The sequence below is a fragment of the Coccinella septempunctata genome, chromosome 3 (genome assembly GCF_907165205.1).
Source record: "Coccinella septempunctata chromosome 3, icCocSept1.1, whole genome shotgun sequence".
NCBI classification, from domain to species: Eukaryota; Metazoa; Arthropoda; class Insecta; order Coleoptera; family Coccinellidae; genus Coccinella; species Coccinella septempunctata.
The window spans coordinates 36,626,645-36,646,492 of NC_058191.1; the positions used below are offsets into that span (position 1 = coordinate 36,626,645).

The 19,848-nt window shown below is 38.3% G+C and overlaps 2 protein-coding genes across 11 annotated transcripts in view; both read left to right on the plus strand.

The window, feature by feature from the left end:
• The window catches only part of LOC123308911 (signal-induced proliferation-associated 1-like protein 1), a 60,669-nt gene extending 48,713 nt beyond the window's left edge, over positions 1-11,956 (plus strand). For all 5 annotated transcript variants that reach the window (XM_044891712.1, XM_044891715.1, XM_044891713.1 and 2 more), the window contains exons 3-12: positions 12-363; positions 1,182-1,758; positions 2,183-2,686; positions 2,916-3,178; positions 3,234-3,474; positions 3,535-3,792; positions 6,012-6,256; positions 6,319-6,666; positions 8,638-9,815; positions 10,231-11,956. In XM_044891712.1, coding sequence (XP_044747647.1) covers positions 12-363; positions 1,182-1,758; positions 2,183-2,686; positions 2,916-3,178; positions 3,234-3,474; positions 3,535-3,792; positions 6,012-6,256; positions 6,319-6,666; positions 8,638-9,815; positions 10,231-10,444 — 4,180 coding nt within the window. In that variant the 3' untranslated portion in view covers positions 10,445-11,956. The remainder of the gene's footprint in view (positions 1-11; positions 364-1,181; positions 1,759-2,182; positions 2,687-2,915; positions 3,179-3,233; positions 3,475-3,534; positions 3,793-6,011; positions 6,257-6,318; positions 6,667-8,637; positions 9,816-10,230) is intronic.
• Positions 11,957-13,175: 1,219 nt separating this feature from the next.
• Positions 13,176-19,240, plus strand: LOC123310049 (galectin-8-like). 6 transcript variants are annotated; one of them, XM_044893416.1, is made up of 5 exons: positions 13,176-13,406; positions 15,837-15,943; positions 16,569-16,971; positions 17,561-17,726; positions 18,886-19,240. In XM_044893416.1, exons 1-5 carry the CDS (start codon positions 13,398-13,400, stop codon positions 19,149-19,151), a joined length of 951 nt encoding a protein of 316 aa, XP_044749351.1. In that variant the 5' UTR covers positions 13,176-13,397; the 3' UTR covers positions 19,152-19,240. The 6 variants fall into 6 exon arrangements, with proteins under 6 accessions (XP_044749351.1, XP_044749347.1, XP_044749350.1 ...); XM_044893412.1 differs by lacking the exon at positions 13,176-13,406 and adding an exon at positions 13,429-13,583; XM_044893415.1 differs by lacking the exon at positions 13,176-13,406 and adding an exon at positions 13,645-13,692.
• Positions 19,241-19,848: the final 608 nt, after the last annotated feature.

Genomic DNA, 19,848 nt, shown 5'->3' on the forward strand with positions numbered 1-19,848 from the left:
GTTTTTTCAAGAACGAATGGTTCGCCTCCTGGTCTCAAAAGAGAATACGGTTCTCACGGATCGATTGACCACATCATAGATAGGCCTGCTTCGAGTCAAGCCTCAAATGGAACACCTCTAACAACCGGCGAATCCTTCTTTGCTATGCTCCAGGACTACAGACCCGCTGTTTTGGGAGCTATAGGCACTGACCAGAGATCACCAGGACCTTCCGAGTACTTAAGAGGAAAGTCAGTCGATCAGACTGACGGCATAAGCAGCAGTACCTACGCCGGTGATACCAACGCTAATTCTTCCTATCATTCTAATCCTCAGAGTCCTAAATTGAGGGTCAAGTTGCCCAGGTTTTGGGGAAGTGGGAATGTAAGTGAAACTTGTATATTCTTCTTACTTTCATTGTATTAAATTCTCTTTATTTTTCTCAATATGAAACCCATTCATTCACCTGGAATTTTGTATTCGTATTTTCTTATCCTACACTTGTGTCTAAAAATGGTTGTCCTGTCCCGTCAGTTGGAATGTCCTATAAGACATTGCACTGACTTCACTCTGAGGGACAAAAAACCATTAATGACATTCATGGAAACAAAATGTTAAATTGTACCAATCAATATGGTCAATAATAGTCAGTTTTCTATCATATCGCACTTTCATATCACCAATGAGTGATAGGTAATGAATTCATTCAGTTGTCATCGTTTGGTAGAGATATGTGACACTGACGAGCTCAAATAAGAGCGAAACCGGTCTGTCGCTACTCACCATCGATGTTGACACGTTCTCCATGGTATACTACAAGTGTAGATTTCTGCCAGTCCGATTTATTTCATTATCTTGCATGGCTTTTCGGCGTTAAACTTCATCAAAGTGATAGATAATATTCACTGAACGACCTAAAGGGCATTTCGGATCCACTAACATAACCTCTGAGGGACAAGTGTTGGTTAGGTCATGTTATGCGAAATTTGTCAGTTTCGGAACTTTCCTACATTTGGAAGTAGTTATACAAGGAGAGTTCTGGAGCAGAAGTGTCGACGTAGCGTTCATAGTCCTGGAGGTGCACGGTTCCTATAGAGGGTGATCAGGGGGTCTCTTTAAGAAGTTTAGAGTCTTATGTATTAGAAAATTATTTCAACATACTAAAATTACCACTGTAATAGTGAAAAATTTTGAACTTTCAGGTTAACAGTAGTAGCAGTAACAAAAGCCAGAAACAAGCGATGGACGACAGTTCGATAGTGTCTGGCAGTAGCACCAGCGTCAATTTCAACACCGAATCGGAGGAGATAGCACGAAGAAGGGCCTTCACCCATTTCGACTGCCAGTCATTGACCACCAACCTGAGCTATGTGGTCCGGATCAGGAGGAACCTGCTGGCGAAACGTCGCAACACCGCCACCGGAGCGTCGGCGGCGTCCATGCTGGCCAGATCCTCGACGCCGGACGCCGAGAACAGCGAGGAGGACAACGGGGACGGGCAGAGCAACGGCTTGGTGGAGAGCTGCCCGTTTTTCAGGAACGAAATAGGCGGGGAAGAGGAGAGAATAGTGAGTTTGACGCGAGTGCACAGTGGTGGTTCCGGGTCGAACAAGAGACCGTTACATAGGCCTCCGTTGGCCTACGGTGTGGCTGTGTTGGAGTTTCCGTTGGGGGAGACGCATTGGAGACATTCTACGTGCCCTTACCAGAGATTGCCGAGACCTATCGAGAGCGTGGACCAGGGCGCTTTGTATTATAGGAAACATTTCTCAGGACAAGGTAATATTGTCGAATTCCCCGAATATCCGACTTAATCATCGACTTGGCAACCTCTAAAATTGCTCGATAACTACTAATTTAGGCCTCCTGTTTCGTAAAATTGAGAATTATCGTGCTGTAGCTTATGTCCTCAACGAAGCTATCGATAAAATTCGGAAAAACTCGAGAACCTCTTGTCCATTTCTCATCAATTTCGACTTAACTCGGCAAATTAGATATCGATACAAAATTTCCACCTGTAGTGTTTCTACAAGAAGCGACAATTTCAGAACAAGAAGTTTCAAATCTCCATATATTTCGATCTATATTGCAACGTCGCACAGTGTGATATATTGATAATACGAGAATATATTCTATTCAGTGTTAACTGCAACACTTAATAGTCTTAATACCTTCATTATGATGAAAGAAATGGCTCTTTCAGATCACCAAAATTGGTTTGGCATGGACGAGCAGCTAGGCCCGATAGCAATATCCATACGAAGGGAAAAAGTAATACATAAAGAAAATCAATCATCTTCCATCATGCAATACCAGTATAGACTAGTCATAAGAACGTCGGAATTACAAACGTTACGAGGAGCAATCCTAGAAGACGCAATACCAAACATCAAAACATCGAATAGCAGTAAAAACTTGAACGTTAAAGAGGTACTCGAATACGTAGCCCCAGAAATTCAGCTCAGTTGTTTGAGGATGGGCGTCCAGACAACCCAGACCGAAGATCAGCTGTTGAAGTTGGACGAACAAGGCCTTATGACGAATTATAAGGTCGGTGTTATGTACTGTAAAGCGGGACAGAGTTCCGAAGAAGAGATGTATAATAACGAGGAAGCGGGGCCAGCTTTCAACGAATTTTTGGAGACGATTGGCAAGAAAGTGAGGCTAAACGGATTCCAGAAGTACAAAGCAGGGCTGGATAATAAATGTGAGTTGGTAAAATCACTAAATTTAAGACCATTATTTTCATCCTTTCGATATCTCGACATATCAGCGATGTCAGAGGTATGGTTCACCAATAGACTACTAGAATGAAGGAGGCGGGAAGGTTCGACGTTGCCATTGTTACTATCGGACCAACCTTCCAGCCTCCTTCTTCCTATGGCTAATATTTTAAGGGAATAACGTGTATCATTTATTTCTTTGTTTTTATTCAGCTGACTCTACAGGATTGTACTCAGTGTATGCCGAGTACCAAAATTGTGAAATAATGTTCCATGTCTCCACCATGTTGCCTTTCACGCCGAACAATCGACAGCAATTGTTGAGGAAACGACACATAGGCAACGACATTGTTACAATTGTTTTTCAAGAACCAGGTGCCTTACCGTTCACACCAAAGGGGATTCGATCTCAATTCCAACACGTTTTCATTATAGTGCAAGCGATAAATGCGTGTACAGAAAATACACACTATAAGGTAAAAAAATTGTTTTCTTTGGAAACTCTGAGCCTCACTTTATTCTTGATTTCAGGTGGCTGTGAGTAGGTCGAAAGACGTACAAGTCTTCGGACCTCCGATAAAGGAAGGGGCTATCTTTCCTAAAGGCAAAGCTTTCGCGGAATTTCTTCTCGCCAAGGTTGTAAACGCAGAGAATGCTGCGCATCGAAGCGAGAAATTCGTCCTGATGGCTACTAGAACCAGGCAGGAGTATCTGAAGGACCTGGTGGAAAACTTTTCCACCCATACCACCATCGACACCGGACAGAAATTCTGTGAGTACTCCACCCAGTACTTAAACGAGTTGCCCCGGCTAATGAAAAGCCACTTTTTAGCCATTTTCAGCAGTAAAAAGAAAGAGAAGATCCGTCCGCGCTTCATACCTGACGCGTGCCAGAGGGGAGCCATTCTCTGGCAAGTTCTTCTTGACGACAGTGGGCAGTCTCAACAGATCGAATGCTTCTTGGGCATATCCACCGATAGCCTGGTACTTATCGATGAACATACGAAACAGATTGTTTTCGTAACTCCATGTAAATCGGTTTTGGGATGGTCGCCGCAAAGCAACAGCCTGAGGATATACCATCATCAAGGTAAAGATTGAAAAATATAGCTCCATTACTGTATACATTTATAGCTAGCACCACGATGGTTTTAAGCAATTTTTCAGTGTCTTCATAAGTGACTGTAGTACTAAAACGCTCCAAGCTGGTTAATCCTAAATACCAGTGAGATTCAGCTGTTTTGTGGGACGCACAAATAGCTAGTGGCTATAGTGGGGATAGTGGCAATGAAACTTTCACCAGTTCGATTTTAATGTTGAACAATCACGATGCTTTGTTCAATCGTGTAATGCTCCAATCCATGCTTTTTACCTTAAGCCTCAGATAAAGATTACTATGAGGTCCACCAACTTCCATCTGTCAGCTTCCGATAAGTCATATTATGATCACGTGTCATTAGAACTGCCAAACATAACTGACAATTAAAATCTTGCGCCCCATTGAAACAAATGTGATTTACAAGTCAGAGGGTGAAAAATATTTGCGAGTTCTGAACAAACTGGTCAACTTCTTTCCAGCAGAATATCTTGTGAAATACCGACTCCAAGAAGCTGCTCCAAGAAAACCATATCTGCTCATTCATTAATATTGGCAGAGCGAGTTTTGTTGGATAAACAGCACTAGTGCGTTTTCGATGAAAGCTTGCAAAGTCGAGATGTTCGCTTAGTTTGACGCCATAACTCAATGCTGAGGTCGGGAATGAAGACTGCTTTGTCAAACTAAGCCCTATGACATGGTAGTAGGCGTCAATTTTGAAATTCTATGATGTTCAGCCTGAAACTCTTCAGTAAGGAGCAGCACAGAATATTTCAGAGCCAACTGCTTTGTCCTTCTTCGTCGGTCTGAACCGAGATCTTGTGGCCCACTTTTCATCCGCGTGCAGTTGGAGATACCCGCACCCTGAGAGACACCGACAAAAATGCCATAAGTCGGCATTGATAAGACTAGTGGGTGTTGTGTTTTCTGGGTGTGTTTTTCTCAACTCTTTAAGGTTACTACAGGTGACGCAACAACCTCATCTAAGACAAATAAAGCACACCAGATGGTTCCACAAAGTTTCAAATGCAGAAGTCTTGCAGCGCGCGAGTTGTATAACAATTGAGACTCAAGTAACGAGGGCCCGACTCAGATGGAGCGGCCACATTCTGAGGATGCAAGACACAAGACTCCCCAAAATAGTTCTGTATGGCGAATTTGCAGAGGGAGCTCGGAAACCAGGAGTATAAGCGGGTTACGGGTATACTGCATCAATCCCTAAAATCAGTTAATGCCAATCATAACTGGGAACAACTAGCGTTAAATAGATCACAGTGGAGGTCTTTGGTCCACAGTTATAATGGAGACTCGAGAAGGATACACCGGTGGCCAGATCTGGTTGGTGACTATCCATGCCCGTAGTGTGGAAAGATCTGTAGGTCACGGTTGGGTATCTTCAGTCACAGGAGGGCACACAGTAGCAAGAAGCCCTAAGAAATTATAAGCTAATCGCACCGATAGTTTTGTTTTTGAGTATTTTAGTAGATTTATTCTCGGTAACGGAATACAGCAACGTACAGGTGACCAGAATATGTTCAATAGTCTCAACATTGCACAAGTGGCACAAAACACAACCATTTTGAACCATCTTCTACAAATTTTTATTGAACAGGTGTGGCCAGTTATTGTACATGTCACCAGACTCAGTTGTTTCCTCTCAAAGGCCTAGACGAGCCTAGTCTAGCCCACGAAGAGCTTTTCTGATTTCCTCTACAAAGAATGAGTTGACATTTTCCTCAAAAAGGCATTTCTGCTCTCCCTGCTGATTATTACAGCATATGTAGATGTGCAACATACAGTTCAGCCTCGAGTCTTTTCCTAGGGTGATGAACTGGTTGAAATGAGGTCCAACAATCCCCACTCCAGTCCCTGTGGACAGTACAGAGATATCGGTACCTAAATCAATTGGGACCAAGAAGCCTGTTCGGTTTAGTGTAGAGCGTAGACCATGAACTTCAGGAACAATTACCCTATTGGGTTCGTCGGAGCAGTTGCTGGTGCTTGTACGGTCTCCTTCTATGGAGAATTGATGAATTTACATCCTCCAGCATCTCGATCAACTCAAGTACCCCTAAACATTCCACTATCACGCCATTTTCCTTGTTCCCAGGCTCTAAGAGGTGTTACACTCACTTATGTAGACCCCATATCATAACAAACCTAATAGATGTATCATATTTCGCGAATCTTGACATTTTCGAAATAATCCTCAGGTGAATGCATGACCATACACATGCGGGATTCCCACGGAGATCGAGACGAACTGATGGAAATCATGGAACGTCTCAAGGCTGTCACTCAAGGGGTCTTCGCTCAGGAGCTTCCTTTGAAAAGGAATATTATGGGACAACTAGGCTTCCACGTCCAACCGGACGGCATCGTTACCCTAGTTGAGAGCGTTGGGCAAGCTTGGCAGGCTGGTTTGAGGCAGAACTCAAGACTAGTTGAAATTTGCAAGGTTGGTAACACAATTCCACCGCTTTTGTATCATTTGATCTAAAAATATAAATTTGAATATAGGTTGCCGTATCCACCCTAACCTACGATCAAATGGTGGATCTGTTGAAAACATCTCAACTGGTCACTCTGACCGTCATCCCGCCGCTACCAGACGGTTCGCCCCGTAAAGGCTGCACCCTCCCCAACTGTAAATATAACGAGAATAACTACGAGGGTGATTACGAAAACACCAACACCGACGAGGGGAAGTACAGGAAGGCGCCTCAGATTCAACAGGCCGGCAACCACAAGAGGGTCTACGAGAGGAGTTTTAGCCCGCCACGTTCCAGCAACAGCTCCGGATACGGCACTGGCAGCAGTAGCAAATCTTTCCATGCGCCGGATTCGAAATATAATATGAACATAGAGGTACGCCCATCGATTTAAGCATAAGATATTTTACTAACTTGATCGTTCTCTTCATTTTGATACTAATGGAACAGATTAGAATAGGTGAGTTTGAGGTTGTGCGTGTGCATGTAGGCATGGGTGTTTTGATTTTTGCATGAAATTTTTATTAACCTTTTCATTTGGTAGTCTGGGGAGTGTCTTTGCCGCTGGCGCCATCATATTGGGAAAATTGCGCTCAAAAGCAGTTTTTGGCAGAATCCCTTCGGCTCATTTCACAATTAAACCATTTATACACAAAATTGGACTAGAGAAGATTTCGTACAATTTATCTCATAATTTTTTTGGTGGAATTATAATTGATGGAGAACTTCAGAAGATAATGTCAAAAGCAGATAATTTCAATTTGCTAACAACCGCCACCAGTTCTTGCAGAGCTTATAGTCGCTCATTATGCGAAAAAAAATCAAAATACAGATACAGAATCCGTAAAAAACTTTCTGTTTGTGTGTGGACACGCTACAAGTTGCAATTTTGAAGCTATCGAGTTGACTTTCAGTCGGACTATGCCAATCGGCGCTGTAAAGAAGCCTATCGATGTTGGGGAAAGTCAGAAACCTGTCTTTGAGTTATTCAAATTTTTGGAAAAAATTGTTGTGGGGACGCTTCACTCATTTTGAATGTATTATCTACGAGAAATTTTGGATTTTGGTGTTCATTTGCATCGTCATGGATACTTTTGATTTCAGTCGATAATGATCCAGCAAATAAGAAAAAAAACTACGCCAGTTTGACATAAGCGAGGTTAGCACCGATTCAAACCATCGATAGCGAAGTGTTTTTTGCCTAGGTGTAGGCCTCAGGTAGCGCTTCTGGTCTACTTGTTTCTAGAAAGCCCTCTGATCTACTTTTCCTGTCCGTTTGGTCGAATCAAACTGAGAAAAACTTAATTTTGTGGCATTTCTCTTGAAAATGAAGTCGCGGTTACTGGATTCGGTTTTTGATTGTGATATTTCACATCAAGAACAGAAATCTAGCGATTTTGCTTTGCCACTCTGGATGGAATTCAAGGGTACTGTGAATCCACATTATTTCACAAACAAAATCCTAAATCAATCCAATATATGAAGCTTTCCGAACCGTTCAACAAGGGTTGCTTTTTATGTATTCAAAACTGCCAACACTGGTGTTAAATTCCTAATTTTTTATAGTAAACGGACTCAGAATATGAAAATGATCGTCATGTGACCTATCGCGAAATCGAGACACATTATTATGACAAAGATATAAGATTTTGCAGCAACATTTGGCGTTCCATTCCTCATTTGTAGACAAATGCTCAAAAAGAGACACCTTTCTATTGGTAGCGTAAAATGCTTACAAAATACAAATGTGCTGCATCCAAAACCGTAAACAGCATCATCAAAGAGTAACAACAGTTGATACTCTTTGCCATCATCATAGGTGAGTCACGTGACCTATCGCGAAACCGAGGCACGTTTAAACATTATTATGACAAAAATGTAAGGTTTTGCAGCAACATTTGTGCGTTCAATTCCTCATTTGTAGACAAATACTCAAAAAACGACACCTTTCTATTGGTAGCGTATAATGCTCACAGAATACAAATGTGCTGCATCCAAAACCGTGAAAATCAGCATAGATGAGTTGTGGATTTAAGAATCTGTGCCAGAACGAAAAAGGCAATCGGCAGTTTGGGTGTTTGAATGTGAAGAAAAGGCCGAACAACAATAATATTTTTGGTAAAATTCAATTGATTGCTCTTTTCTCTCCCAATACATAAGTACCAACCCACGTAGAACCCTGTGTAGCTATAGTTTTGGTTGTTTCACATCCACTAGGCATGGAAATTCAATTCGAAGAATTCGAGTGATAGGTATGTGATGAGTGATAGACCAAAATGATTATTTCTAACCTAACCTAACCAGCCTTTCCCACGCGCCACACATCTCAATCATGATCCTTTTCTAGGGAATTACAACCGGCTCGTCTAGCGCCAACTCAGCCGAAGACAAGTGGTACGATGCGGTCCACGACTTCGATCCTCCCCCAATACCGACAAAATCCACCCATCGTACCGTCCACGCCAACAACACCTTCCCTTCGACGCCAAAACGCAACAATCATCACCTCCAAGCGTCACAACTTCAATTGTCGCAGTCGCACAATCATTTCATCCAGCCTCAACTGCAACACAGCAAAGTGTCAGTCAGTCATTCCCTACCGTTGCAGCACGTCAATTTCACCCAACCCTTGAGCACCCCTTCGATATCTACATTGAATAATATAGAGTACGACTTGGGGTTTAAGAATAACATACTGAAGCAACAGAACGATAAATCTAGACAAGACGGGGAGTACTCCGCTAGTAGAGTCAATACGGACTACACTTCGCTGCAGCACTTGAACAACGAGTTGAGCAGGATGAATCTCAATGATGGACATTCAACGGATAGTTCCATAAGTGAGAGGTTATACATATTGGGTAGCGAGGATGAAGTATCTAACGGTAGTGGAGGCAATATTTCGCCTAGACCTCAAAGAAAAACCAAATCCTTCACCAGTACAAACAGCTTAACCAGTACCAGTAGGAACCAGAGTCCACGCTCTGTTAACAGCGATACGAAGTTGAGACCAGGAGTCAATTCCAGATCGTCGAATAGGAACAGCGCAAACCTGTCTTCTAGCAACTTTCAGGAGGAACTCATGAGGCTCATCAATCCAGATAATATTGAAGCTTCGAACGTTATGACTGACTCTCCGAAAACCAAAGACAAAAATCACTCTAGGGAAAATTTATCCAGGGAAAAACTATCAGTGCACGATAAAACTCAAGCGGAAGTTATTTTAACGACTGCTCGTCCAGCTACAGTTATTTCTAATGCCAGCACGACCTCCAGTCCACTCCTAAACGAATTCCGTAACAAAGACGATTCTTTGGGGATAGTGAGAAGGAATAATTTGATGAAAGAGAAACCAATGGCTGTGGCCGAGGAATTTTCACTACCCGAAGAGATGGACTGGACGAGTCTGATCGAAGGAGGAGCGAGAAGTCTGATATCTCCGAAGGAGGCTGGTAGTTCGAATTACGATGGAGATAGACGACACTGGGAGTTGGATGGAATGGTAGATGCTTCATTAACATCCTCGTAAGTATCATTATTTATTGAAATTATATGGACCAGTAAGGCTGCAGCTATTATCTGGCTAGTATGCATAAACATCAGAAGATGCTCGAATAGGTAGATTTCTTTTATTCAGATCACTTCAGGGTGCACCACTTGGTGTCAATTTTTGTAACTACAGCTAAAACTTTTGTTTATTAACATCATGAAACGGGATTTTCTGTGTTTTCATGAACGCCGATCTTTGGCTTCATGACTATCGTGCTTCTCTCCTGGTTCCATGTTTTACCCCAACTCTGTGTATAAGGTACCGATGCTCAAATCTTCCGCCATCCTTCCTGAAAGGGCAGAAATTTTTCATTAGGTTATTAGCTCTCAAGACTTGATGAATGCTAGAAATCGATGCAAGGAAAACGTACCAAATCATTCCTCTTTTCAGTGTTGGCTCCAGCACTAGTGTTCCAGAACTTCAAAACACTGTTTCTGAGCTTGAAGCTAAAGTCAACAGAGAAACACGAAGGAGATTGTCCCTGGAAAATGAAGTACAACGATTAAAAGACGAGAACCGTAAATTGCAAGATCAAGCGCAGGCTGCTCTGGCCCAACTTCGAAAATTCACTGAATGGTTTTTCAAAAATGTCCAAAGACAATAAAAGTGCGAAACAGGTATTCGAACACCAAACATGTAGTTATTAACATATACGTTTGTTTATTCATGTCTGTTAAATTTGTATATAAAATCGTCGAAACTGAGACGTTATTAAAGAGAATAAATATGTTATTTGAAATATACACAGTATTATCATCATCATATGAAACAACACCAATTTCGTAGGATAAGAGTTTTACATAACTTTCATTTCCATCACATATAACATTATTACATAATGTCATCTTAAACAGAATTGTTTATTGAAGAAGAAGTTATCTTCTCAAGATGATATTATGTGCAACAATCTCATTTTTATTTTTATCAGCAACAAATGTTCATCGTTTTACATATTCGATAAACAAAGTTAGAAACCATTACGTAATGTTTTCTCTACATCAGATTAAGTCAATTATAATCAACTCTGAATTTTCAATATTGCTGGTTTGATTCAGAAAATGGTACCAAAGATTAATACAATCCTATGCAGTATTTAAGAAGAAATCTCAACGCAGCGTTAGGATCAAATTCTCAAGTGAGGATTTGAGAACTTGATGTAGAGAGTATGAGATGAAAATTGAAGACATGTATGTTTTAATGTGCATTAGATTTGTTATGACGTTTTCTTGTATTTTAATATTTTGTACATAGTTATCTTTACAGCTAATATCTTCCTTTGAAATATCACTCCATCTGACTGTGACTATATTTATGTTTTGAATTTTTACTTCTTAGTTTTCTTAGTGTAATTTTATACTTTATTTTTATATACAGTACAAAATTGTTATGTAGTATAATGTATGTATTTATTATTTCTGTTTATAATCGACATTTTAGAATTGTTTTTCTTATATTTGTTCCAATGTTCACAATATCACTTGTATTTGAAGTTTTCAGTTATACCTCAGTATTTTCTTGTTGTCAATTCCTGACTTCCCCAAGTATATTAGGTAATGGATTCAAAATTGTGTCAATGGTTACCAATTTTCCCTAATTTTCCTTGTTTTGACAAAAAAAATATCAATCAGCTTGGGAAGGAATCAGCAACTCTTTCGTGATTTGCTGACAAAAATCGTTACGAAGTTCTTTCTTGAACTTGCCAGATCAATTAATCATGCAACGCAGCAATAATCTCACAAGAATGACGGCTTCTTTTGTTTAAACCGGGGAGAATTTTCAGGAATTTTTCTGAAATTTTTCCGATTGTTCTTTGTATTTTATTAAGTCTATCATTGTTGCATAATTTTATACATAACCTTATTATAAGTGAGTTAATATTTTCAATAAAAAATAATGAGGATGAACACCAAATTTAATAAAATTATTATAGTTATTGAAATGAATATTGTAACTTAACTGTTAGCACCACAATCCATTTCTGAAGTATTTTGACACATCCAAGAGCCAAATTCACATTATGCTTCAGCAATGAATTCCAAAAGGGACTTATGTATTTAAGTATTCTGTAAGTTTATCGAACTTGAAATATTATACTGATTAAATACAATCAATAAAAGTTTGTAGTTTTTATCGTAAAATCTAATCGACCCCTTCCTTCCCAGCAGTCTAATGAATTCTCCTCCTCTCTGGATTCTTCAGTTGGCAACCATAGGTAACATGAAGATATCGAGCTTTTCTGATATTTAGAGGCTGAAGTAAAACGTAATAGATGAATCTGGCGTTCTTACTTTACACCTGCGTTAAAATACATTCCTTCAAAATCGCCTATATAGAATACTAAAGATGGCGGAACCATCATCCTTCAAGAGCAAATGCGATTCTGGTGAATTTTGAAGTACGGTAAAAGCTAGCCGCGTGTCTTTCCACCTTTCTAATAAAATAGTTGTATTAAAATATCAACAGCTTCATTGCATTGTATGTTGGAGATAGATTAGATTCACGTGGTTTCAATAGTGAATAAATTATGTTTGCGAATTATTCAGAATATTCAGATGGAATTTTTTCAAAGTGTTCTCTCGATAGTTAAAGTTGGTTTCTTTAGATTCGTCTGAATCTTGTATTTTTTCACATTTTCGCTTTCATTGAATTTTTAATTTTTACCATTAACTTGGTTTCAAGAAAGAAAATGAGCTTTGGTAATGTTGGAAATTAGGAATTTTGGGTTTGAGAATTCGGCTTTTTCTGATTATGACTAGTAAAATTCATAAAAATGCATATTTCGCTTCAAAAAAGTTATTACTGCTTATTACACATGGAAATCAATATTTCCAGTTATTTTCATCTAAATTTTCACGTTTTTTTTCCATGAATTTGAGGTTATGTTGGAATTTTGTAATTAAATAAGTTTTAAATATGTAGATGATGCAATCATCGAATCCCGCCTATACATTTTCTGGATGCTAGGTATAATTTCGCAGAATCTTGAAAATCATTTTTCACCCCTAACAACAACAAAAAAAACGAATTTTCACCGAGTTATCTAAATCTACATCAATTCACTTATGATTTATACTAGATTTTTCGACAAACAACATACTGCTATTTTTTTTTTCGTTTTATTATGTTTGGCCCTGGACTAAGGGTGGTCTAGTACCCTCTCCAGGCACGCATTTCTGTCATTTCTGTAAAAGTGGCGTCCTGGTTCATCGTTTATCTGAAAACAAACAGATTTCAATTCATTCCGGCTCTGTTGCTTAAATCGACATAAATAGTAGTGATAAGGAAAATAGAGTGACTTTCACACTTTTGTTTTCCTTTGTCCGAATTAGTCTCTGTACTATTTCCTGCGTGTGCCCAAATCAACAAATATATATCCTTCCTGCTCGAAGTCATCACATATTGACTATCCGATTGGGAAATACCATTAATTATTTCATCGATATCAATAACAGATCAGAATTTCTAATAATCATTGTCTCGAAATAACAGAATCGTTCTTCCGGAAAGCTAGACAAAAACCGAAAAATTGGCATATAGTTATATTCACAATTACGAAGATGTACAAGGTATGTGGAACATCGCTATTTTTATCTCGTGGCATTATATCAAATCCCATATCCCCGAATCAATAGTACGAGAAATGTTTAATAATGACTACAGAAAAAAACGGGAAGCCTCATAGTGGTTGTTTCGGTAGGAAAAAACGGAAAAAGAACCATTCCGATCTGTGCCCGATAGAGCATGTAAGATTTTATTTATTTTCATTTTTCGAACAATTCCACATTTCATTCTATGTCTATTTTCACTGTCACTTTCATCATGAAGAAGCAGAAGAAAGATTTTAATTCAGCGGTATGTTTGAAATTTCTGATTTTCTTGATATCTCGCACCTAAGTGTAATTTATAATTGAAAAAATACATTTGAAACAAGAGGTAATGTACCCTTCTCGTATCGAAATTCATTTCAAATTTTTTCAAGCATAGAATAGATTAAAACCGATAAAGGTTTGGTACCAATCACAATTTCTCGTATTTTGTGTAGAGGATGATCGAAATTGACGTAATTTGGAATAATTAATTCAATTTAAACAACATATATACACGATATACATACAGGATGTCTATGAATAGTTGCGAAAAATTTTAACAGATCCTTGTCGAAAAATAGAGAGTTTTTTTAATTTTTTTTTTTTTTTTTGAGTAGCCCCTTTTATGTGAAGCACCTACTCTTTGCAATTATTCATTTACAATTTACACCCTGTATATATTTCGATATGAGCTGCATTGAGAAAGGCGGCGAATTAATGATTTTATATTGGAAGCATAAGCAATGGTATAACTTTCCCTATCTAATTCTATTCTCATTTTAAATGTATTAAAATGAACTCCTATATAAATATAGCGCTGACTATTTAATGATACTTAAACTGGTCTCTATGTTTAAAATTCTCGTCACTACCACGATGAGGTGAGGTATTGTTGTTATTCTATTTTCGTAGAGGTAACGCAATGAAAACACATACACCTAAACTTGATACCCACATGAATCTTCACACTACAAAACCTTTGCGGTAGGTAACAAGTTCTGCCTATGCAGCCTCAAATTTCATATGAAACATTCGAGTGATTGAAAATCATACGAAAATTTTGAGTGAACAGTTTTTGCTGCTGAATCTCATACCAGGGTATTTGGAGTCATCTTCCTCTACGAAAAATGAAATCCTATACATCAATTATAAATCATCGATTGAATTATAAAGAATCCTCAAGAAGTAACAAAAGCCTAGCTAATACGCGTTTATGGTATTTTCCCAAAAATCTTTTTCCACATGAATGTACCTACTTTTTTACCTTCTTGACTGCACCCATGCTTAGTCATCAGTATAGACGCTAAAGCATTTCGATAAGAGATACAGTTGCCTAAATTTTTAGGTGAATTAAAATATTCAGAATAAGTTCTACTCAAACAAATTTAAGTTTTTTTTTAAATCACTTTGTTTATTGGTTAAATGCATCTTATGCTCTATCCAGACGTAGGCACCGCACCTTTCTCTGCAAAAAACAACATATGTAGTTGTTTCTAGAGTGCGGCTTCTACGTCTAGATCTGGCATTATTATTTTTTTTTCGTACAAATTTGGGTGTTTGAAATAAAATATTTAACAGGATGGAAGGTACCTATCCAGACATATTTTCCTACACAAATGAGGACATATTTTATCGTCCTGAAAAATGTTTCTCTATAGCTTTAATTATTACTTTTTTATGGGAGCAAATAATAATGAAGCTTTAATACCCAATATAATGGGTACCAACCTTTATGAATATTTCACGATTACTCTATTACCCACAAAGGTGAGTCATTTATTATCATCTACAGTCTACACCGCAGTTAATTCGAAATAATTGTTCCTTTGCTGTGGTTGAATCAATGTTTCTATTTACTTCAACCCATTAGAGAGTCACAGTCGCGCCACTGTAATGCCACGCTAGAGCTCTGTAACTGTGATAATGTTTGTGATAAGGGCGGTAAAGAACTTCTGTTTGTTCGGTAGCTGTATTCAGTGCTGCATTCATAAAGAAGTGGAAGAGGAGAAAATCGACGGACCCCTTAGGGTACGTCACTGACATGTGTTGTACGTAAGAGCTCTAGACCTTATTAAGATGGACAGAATTAAGTAGAGAGTTTCAGTATGTCTTTCAGATATGTGGGTGTGAATGTATTGGTTGTCGCGATTTTATTGTGTTAACTGGTTCTTTCTTTTGAACGACTCATGTATGTATGATTTACTTTTCGAATGTCCGTTTTAAGGTTATGCTGGGCCCATAACCGCATTAAAAAATAAACAGTCTTTTGTTTCGTACGTCAATATTATAAGAACACAGACGACGACGTAGGTGTCGGTAATTCATGTAAATATGTGTGCAGATTTCTGTAGTGATGATTGCGACGATGCTATTGAGTATGGTTTTGACGTTCTTTCCGTTGTTGAACAGAGGTCCATTTCTGCATTAAACCTCAGTAGAATTGAAGACCTACCCAACAGACTGACCAGAGGGAGAGTACTTTGCATCACTGCATCCACCACTCCTAACTGTCAGAGGTAAATCCACATTTATTTAATGTAGTATAGTTGTCTGCGAGTAGATGTCGCCAGATGTTCTATTTTCATTCCTAATAATGTGACCTAGCCAGTAGCGGAGCAATAGGGAATACTCCTAACGAAAATGATGTATTTTTTATGAAATATCATCGAAACGTCACATTTCGGAATAACCATTTCAACCGTTTCCCAAAAAAATTAACTCAAACATGAAAAATTAGAACGGTTATTTGAAATTTAAAGCGTTTTGTTTCTATTGCACAAGTTGGCAACATCGACTGAAATATGCGTTGATAATAAGGACAACAAATTCACTATCTTGATGAGATAGACAAAGATGGCTGTCTATGAAGTCTGCGACGAACGAGGAAGGTCGTAAAATTTTATGGGATTTTTATGGCCGGTTGCTGTTGAGGATCGCCAGTGAGTACGCGCCTTATGAGGGCTGTAAATCAACAGCTGTTATTTTATAAACGAGTCATTGTTGTTTTTAGTTTCTAGTAGGCGCTGTTGCCAAATCGTATACTAGAAACGAAGCGGTTTAAATTTTAAAGCCTCATATTTTATTTAATAAAATTTTTTTCTGAGCTCTGAAACTGCCTTTTATCGAATGCTTAATTTTCAGATGGGCTGTCAATCTCCTATGCGGGAATTCCCACAATTCAGATATAGCTTTCCACTTCAACCCGCGTCTCTTACAGCATTTCGTGGTTCGCAACTCACGTCTGAAGGGCCAATGGGGAAACGAAGAGACTTTGACGTGCGGTGGATTTCAAATCAAACACGGTGAAGAATTTCAACTCAGGATTTATGTGGCGGATAGCCAGTTTTTCGTCTCTTACAACAATAAGCATGTCTGCAACTTCGCATTCAGGATATCGCCGAGCAACGTCACCCATGTTGAAGTATGTGGAATGATCGATGTGTACAAGATTGAAGTGGTCAATTTTGATACGTATCCAGTGGATGGGGGAGACGTGTACGTTGCCAAAGAGATCAGCAGGCCTATTTCGAACAATAAAAAATTGGTGAGTTACTGAGGTTGACGATAAAACAGCAAAACAGAGTTGCACACTTAATTAATCATACCTTATGAATCTGACATCTAGCCATGGGTGGCTGAAGCTCAAAAAATACCACAAATTTAGGCGTTATAGGACGGCATCAGCAAATATTGTGAACATCAACGTTCTAAATGATACGAGAACTTTAACAGCGGGTTCCATAAAACTTTGATTATCCGATCAACGATTTGGCAATCACTCGATTTCTAAAAAGAAATCACTGAAACCTTTTCATTTCTGAATATATTGAAGAAGTAGCAATTGACAATTATTGACTGGACGTATGAACATCAAAATTTGGTGCGAGAAAACAACTTGACGTCTATTCGTCAATCAAGCGTTGATTCCCCGATCAAGCTTTATACAACCAGGGGATACTAAGTTCTCTTGAAAATTCGATATCAGAATGGGGACAAATGTATTCCAGAAGACAAAATCAGCAAAAATGAAACTTTTGTGGTATCAGTAACCTTGAAATGCAAAACGAGAAAGAAAAACAACTTATCGTTGATACACATATAAATTTCTTATAATACAGGTAAATCGTTTCCAGGTAACCCCTCTGAGATGCGTTCTGCCCGAAAGTTTTCAACAAGGTTGGCAAATCGAAATTTATGGAGTACCTAAAATTCTTCCTCAATCGTTTTCGATAAGCTTGCGAGACCAGAATTATTTATGGCCACCATGTACCATTCCTCTAAGTCTAACAGCGCATTTCGGTGAGTAAAATAGCAAATAAAACTGCTTTGGTAACCCATACTTGAAGAAAATACTCAGAGCATGCTTGAAATTATGAAAATAATGTGTTCTGAAAGAATTGAAATAATAACTTGGATATTTCTGATATTAATATGTGTATTAGTTGAAGTATAAAGTTTGCTTCATATTTTTACTGTTTTAATCACGTTCTGAAATACATATAGAGAGTGAATCTTTGACTCATACAAATATTTGAACAGAAGAATCTTGACGCCATAAGCAACCCTTTTTTCCTATACCATTTTCTCTGATTCGGCCCTGATAAAAATATACAGCCATTTTAAGTTTTCATAATGAGCTATGCCGCCCCTAGAGAAACAAAATTCCCTTCAGAATAACAAGCTAAATATATTACACTACATCTATGGATTCTTTGAAATGAGTTGCATTCAGCTAAATTACCCAATTTTACGAATATCACAGATATTTTTATTTTTGATCATCAAATTACTCGAAATCGGCGCATTATACGAGAAAATATGAAGAATACTTTTATTTTACAAAATGTTCAAATATTCATTAGATGGCGTCGAACTTAGTTTCAAGACTTGAGTTCTTTGAAATTTTAGTATTTTTATGGTACGTAATGGTGATAATGAAAAAAACTGGAAGATGTGTGTGTTCGAAAAGGATTAATCAAATAAATGAAAAACTGTATTCAGAAATTCATTTCATTCAATAAGAACGTTTATGAGATATAACTAAAAATAACATTTTGTATGGTTTTTCATCAGCCTGTATCTTTTAAACCGAGCCGATTCAGAAAAAATGGTATGGGAAAAACGTGTTTCTTTTAACCTCAAGAATCTACTGTTAAAATATTTGTTCGAGTCGAAGACTCCCCTGTATATAAACGTTACTTCCACCCAGATGCCCGAAGAATATAAAAAAATGCATTATCCGATTACATATGTTGCAACCCTGTCCGCCCTTCTCGTATAAGGGAATGTCGGCCCTAATGTTCAGTAATTTCCGAAATGTGGGTTGTTTTATCGAAAAACTTTCCATTTGCCAAGTATAGAAACCGTTCTTCCGACAATTCGATTTTATACCAAACAATTGTTTTTCGAGGAAACACATTCCTGAACGGCAATATAAAATCCGATATTACTGTTACAGGCAACAATATATTGGTGAGGAATGCCTTTATCGATAATAAATGGGGTATGGAGGAAAGGGCTGGAGGTTTCAAGTTTCTTCCTTTCACCCCGTTCACGTTATGGATCAGGAGGAGTGCGAAAAAGTTCAGTATATGGGTGAACGAGAAACTGCAAGCTGAATTCGCATTCAGATGCGATATTGCCCAAATGAACTCAGTCCACGTACAGGGAGATGTCATTGTAGGTGGGATTTACATCAATAAGCAGCCTGAGATGTATTATTGAAATATTATTTGTAATTCAATGCTGTTTCAAGTTTTATTTTTGTTATTTATACATTTTCTTACTTACTAATAAACTATAGCTTTAGTTTTTTTTCCAGTTTCGATGGATCCAATTTCGAAACCTCTTTCAGAATATGTATCACGCTTAGATCTACTATAATTTTTCTGGAAGATAAATCACTTTAAAGATGACCTTCGGAAAAATTCCAAAAGAGTTGGGTTCAGTTAAAAGTCCAAACAGTTGGGTCAAGAGCAAACGGTTGTGCCGAAATGTATGATATCCTCAGATTTATTACTAGAAGTGTTGCTCTTTCAGAATATGTATCACGTTTGGATCTACGATAATAGATAAATTACTCTAAAGATGACCTTCGCAAAATTTCCAAAATGTTGGGTTCAGTTAAGTTAAAACTTCCCCAAGATCGAACGGTTGAGCCGGGGTGGATGAATGTCGAGATTTATCACTAGAAAGGTTGCTTTTTCAGAGTATATATGATTTTCTGTCTGGTAAACAGTGTTAGATATACGAATGTTGGTGAACACATGTAGGTTCTCGAACATCTTATTTGTGAGCAATTTCGAAAGCCTATTTCTCTTAGATTTTCATCTTCTTCATTTTGGGATTTCCGGTTATATCATCAGAGTTGCCTAGGCTTCCACCCTAGCACAAAAACTCGATTTCGAAAATCTCGATTTTT

Excerpts from the sequence above, each read along its gene's own strand:
- LOC123310049 (XM_044893410.1), top strand. The coding sequence starts at position 15,558 with ATGTATTGGTTGTCGCGATTTTATTGTGTTAACTGGTTCTTTCTTTTG. Across the intron at positions 15,616-15,768 it reads CTTTCTTTTGAACGACTCAT|ATTTCTGTAGTGATGATTGC; the intron begins GTATGTATGATT and ends ATATGTGTGCAG. Across the intron at positions 17,727-18,885 it reads AAGTCTAACAGCGCATTTCG|GCAACAATATATTGGTGAGG; the intron begins GTGAGTAAAATA and ends TTACTGTTACAG.